Source organism: Eretmochelys imbricata, chromosome 1, assembly GCF_965152235.1.
Source record: "Eretmochelys imbricata isolate rEreImb1 chromosome 1, rEreImb1.hap1, whole genome shotgun sequence".
NCBI lineage: Eukaryota > Metazoa > Chordata > Testudines > Cheloniidae > Eretmochelys > Eretmochelys imbricata.
In genome coordinates, this window is record NC_135572.1 from 7,001,719 (window position 1) to 7,005,241 (window position 3,523).

Sequence of the window (3,523 nt, forward strand, 5' to 3'; positions counted from 1 at the left end):
ATTTTAAGGTCAAAATGGTAAAATCATACAGTGCTCAAATATGTTGCAGAACTCACAGCCACAATATACCAATAGGGCCAAGAGCTTAGCAGGACTCAAGGAGGGGCTGGGTAAGGAGAAAATCCAATTACAGTAGGGAGGATAGTTTTAAAAAAAGTTTTCAAGGGGCTCTAAACCTTCCAGATTTACACCACAAAATACATCTAGCTAGTGGGTGTCAGGGGGAAATTCCCTGGGACCAGGTTATCTAATAGCTACCTATTGCAGGGCTTCTTACACCTTCCTCTGCACCATCTGGACATGACCATTGGTTACTGGGCTAGATGAACTAAAAGTCTGATGCAGTCTAACAGTGCCTATCTTCCTATCGGTGATGTACATCCAAGACTAAGTTTTTTCTTATCTACCTTGAGCTCTGGGGGTCTATAGATTTGCACTGAAAGCAGAGTGATTTCTCATTAAATACCATCTAATCTCCTCATATTTATTTTTTTAGGTAGGTAATTTCAGAACCCTTCAGACTTGCCTAGTAAATTATGTCAGCTGTCAATGACACCAAATTCAAATCTGCAGTGTTCCTTCTCACTGGGATACCAGGTCAGGAAGACGTCTATCTCTGGATCTCTTTCCCCTTCTGCATAACATATGTTATTTCGATATTAGGAAATTCAGTCATTCTGTTCATTGTAAAAACAGATCGAAGCCTGCATGAGCCCATGTACATTTTCCTTTCCATGTTGGCCACCACAGACCTTGGCTTATCGATATCCACCATGCCAACGATACTGGGCATATATTTGTTTAACTCTAGGGAAATCAGCCTTGATGCCTGTTTAGCCCAGCTATTCTTCATCCATTTTCATCAATGCATTGAAACCTCTGTGCTCTTGTTGATGGCCTTTGACCGCTTCATTGCAATCCGTAACCCGCTGAGATATGCTTCCATCTTAACCCTGCCAACAATAGCTAAGATGGGACTGGTGGTTTTGCTAAGAGCGATAGCCATAATACTTCCACTTCCCTTTCTCCTAAAACGGTTCCGATACTGTCGAGACAATGTCCTCTCCCATTCCTACTGCCTGTACCAGGAGGTCATGAAGATGGCTTGTTCGGATATCACAGTCAACAGCATCTATGGATTGTTTACTAAACTTTTACTGATGGGGTTGGACTCACTGCTCATTTTCGTCTCTTATGTGATGATCCTCAAAACAGTGCTGAGCATCGCGTCCTACGCGGAGTGCCTCAGGGCCCTGAACACCTGTGTCTCCCACCTCTGCGCTGTCCTGCTCTTCTACACACCAGAGATCAGCTTGTCTATGATACACAGATTTGGGAAGGGCTCTTCTCCCTTGCTTCAGAATCTCCTGGGCTACATCTCCCTGCTTCTCCCACCGCTGATGAACCCAATTGTGTACAGCGTGAAAAGCAAACACCTTCGTGTGAGGATAATCAGGGTGTTTGTCAAGTGAAGGGTTAGTTCATGGGGCGTGGAGGGATAGCTCAGTGGTTTGAGCATTGGCCTGCTAAACCCAGGGTTGTGAGTTCAGTCCTTGAGGGGGCCATTTAGGGATCTGGGACAAAAATTGGGGATTGGTCCTGCTTTGAGCAGGGGTTTGGACTAGATGACCTCCTGAGGTCCCTTCCAACCCTCATCTTCTATGTGCTTCATCAGCTGGCTCCACCCCTGTTGACACTGGAGATGAAAATCAGGGGCCACCTATTCCATTCTGGACTCTTACATACAAGATGACATGAGCTCCTGATCTCCACTCTGTAGAGAGATATTCAGGCGGGGTCTAAAGCCTGGACTAATGGGAGAGGGGCTGGTGTGGGAGGATAGTATCCTGATGGAAGGAAACCAAGGAGTCCGCATTATGTATAAAGTGACTGTGTTTGTGGAGGATCAGGGGACCGGTGGGATGTTGGCCCATAACAAGCTGTATTTTTGGCTGCTCTGACCTCAGAGTTCCTGTCGATATAGTCAATACGGAGAAGGGATGGGACTGTTGTTTCCCATTACACCTGTCACTGTCCCAGCTTGTGTTAAAGATTCAGGGTCCATGAAAAACAGTGTAGAGGTGTTCTGCTGTCGCAGTCCTGGCCCTTCCTGAGTGCTCTGGGTGCTGTGTGATCCATGGGGGCTGCACCAGCTGTGGACAGGGGCTATTCCAGGGGCACGGACACCCCTCCTTCCCCCACGCCCTCAGCCATGTGCTTGTGACTGACAGGCAGCCCCCCACCACCCCCATTGATTGCTCTGCACACTGCACGCCTGCTGGGCCCACTCCCCACCGAGGCACAACAGAGCTGCTTGTGTGAGCTAGGGTCTGACACACAGGAGTGCTGGCAAGAGACTCAGGCCTAGATTCTCTCCCTGTTCACTCCATTTGTACTGCCCCATCAATGCAAAGGGGTGAAATTGTTCCTCAGCTCCCCCACAGAGGCCCAGCTAGCTCCTATCCCAGCCCAGCCCATTCAGTGTAGAATGACCACCTTTTCAAGAGGGAAAAATGGGACAGATGTAGGAGTTATGACCACTCTGTGATGACACACCTGCCCCACTTCTCCCCCCTGCAGGCTCCTCCCTCTGGGAAAGAGCTGAAAAGAGAGTCAGAGCCACTGTGAGGTGTCCCAGATATTGTACCTGCCCTGAGCAGGGGCTGAGGGGCCCAAGATAATGCACCAGCCTATGTGTCTGCCCAGAGAAGATGGAGTGTCTGGAAATCCTCACAGCAGCCTGGGCTCTCGGGGTAGCTGTAACCCTGCTTTTGTGGGTCATAACTGCAAATACCAAATTCAGGACAAACTGCTGAGAAATAAGGCAGACAGACCCCAAAACTGGTGATTATTCTCCCGTGTGATATACTAAACCAGGAACACAAAGTTAACTTCTGTTTCACCTCACCGGCTAATAAGAAGTCATAAAAAACAGGTTCCTTAGATATTCTAGTCCTTATATCCCCATCAAAAACACTAGATTTAAAGATGAGTGGTTCTTTAAATCCAATTTAATGTAATGGCAGTTGCTTCTGATCCCAAAGGACGAGCCGCACACCCAGGTCAATATATAACTCAGATCTTACCCCAAAATCATGCTGATGCCAATCCTTTGGTATCTAAAATCTAAAGAAAAGGAGTTCTAGGGGCAGCATAGAGATTAACAGACTTATTGTTTTTTTTAAAGAAAGAAAGAAGTTAAATTGGTTAAAGGTGTCAAATATGTACAATAAATGCAAAGTTCTTCTTTCAGGCTTGTAGCAGTGTTGGAATAAGCTGTTGCCTTGATAAGTCTCTGGTTGCTTCCAAATCACTGGAAGGACCTCAGTCCATTGGTTAGAATGCTCCCATTAGTATAAATTCTTAGTCAAGAGGCTTGACCAGGAAAGAGGCAAAATGGAGGTGTTTCCTTTTATAGCTTCTGTCATATGGAGGAAAACCCATTGTTTCAAAGAAAGCCCTCAGAACAGCTAGTGGAAAATTGCAGGTGACAAGATGGGGTTTGGAATCACATAAGCAAGTC

At 46.6% G+C, this 3,523-nt stretch overlaps 1 protein-coding gene across 1 annotated transcript; it reads left to right on the top strand.

Moving 5' to 3' along the window:
* Positions 1 to 536: 536 nt before the first annotated feature.
* On the top strand, positions 537 to 1,472 carry LOC144279094 (olfactory receptor 51G2-like). Its single transcript, XM_077840539.1, has one exon. It carries the CDS (start codon positions 537 to 539, stop codon positions 1,470 to 1,472), a length of 936 nt encoding a protein of 311 aa, XP_077696665.1.
* Positions 1,473 to 3,523: the final 2,051 nt, after the last annotated feature.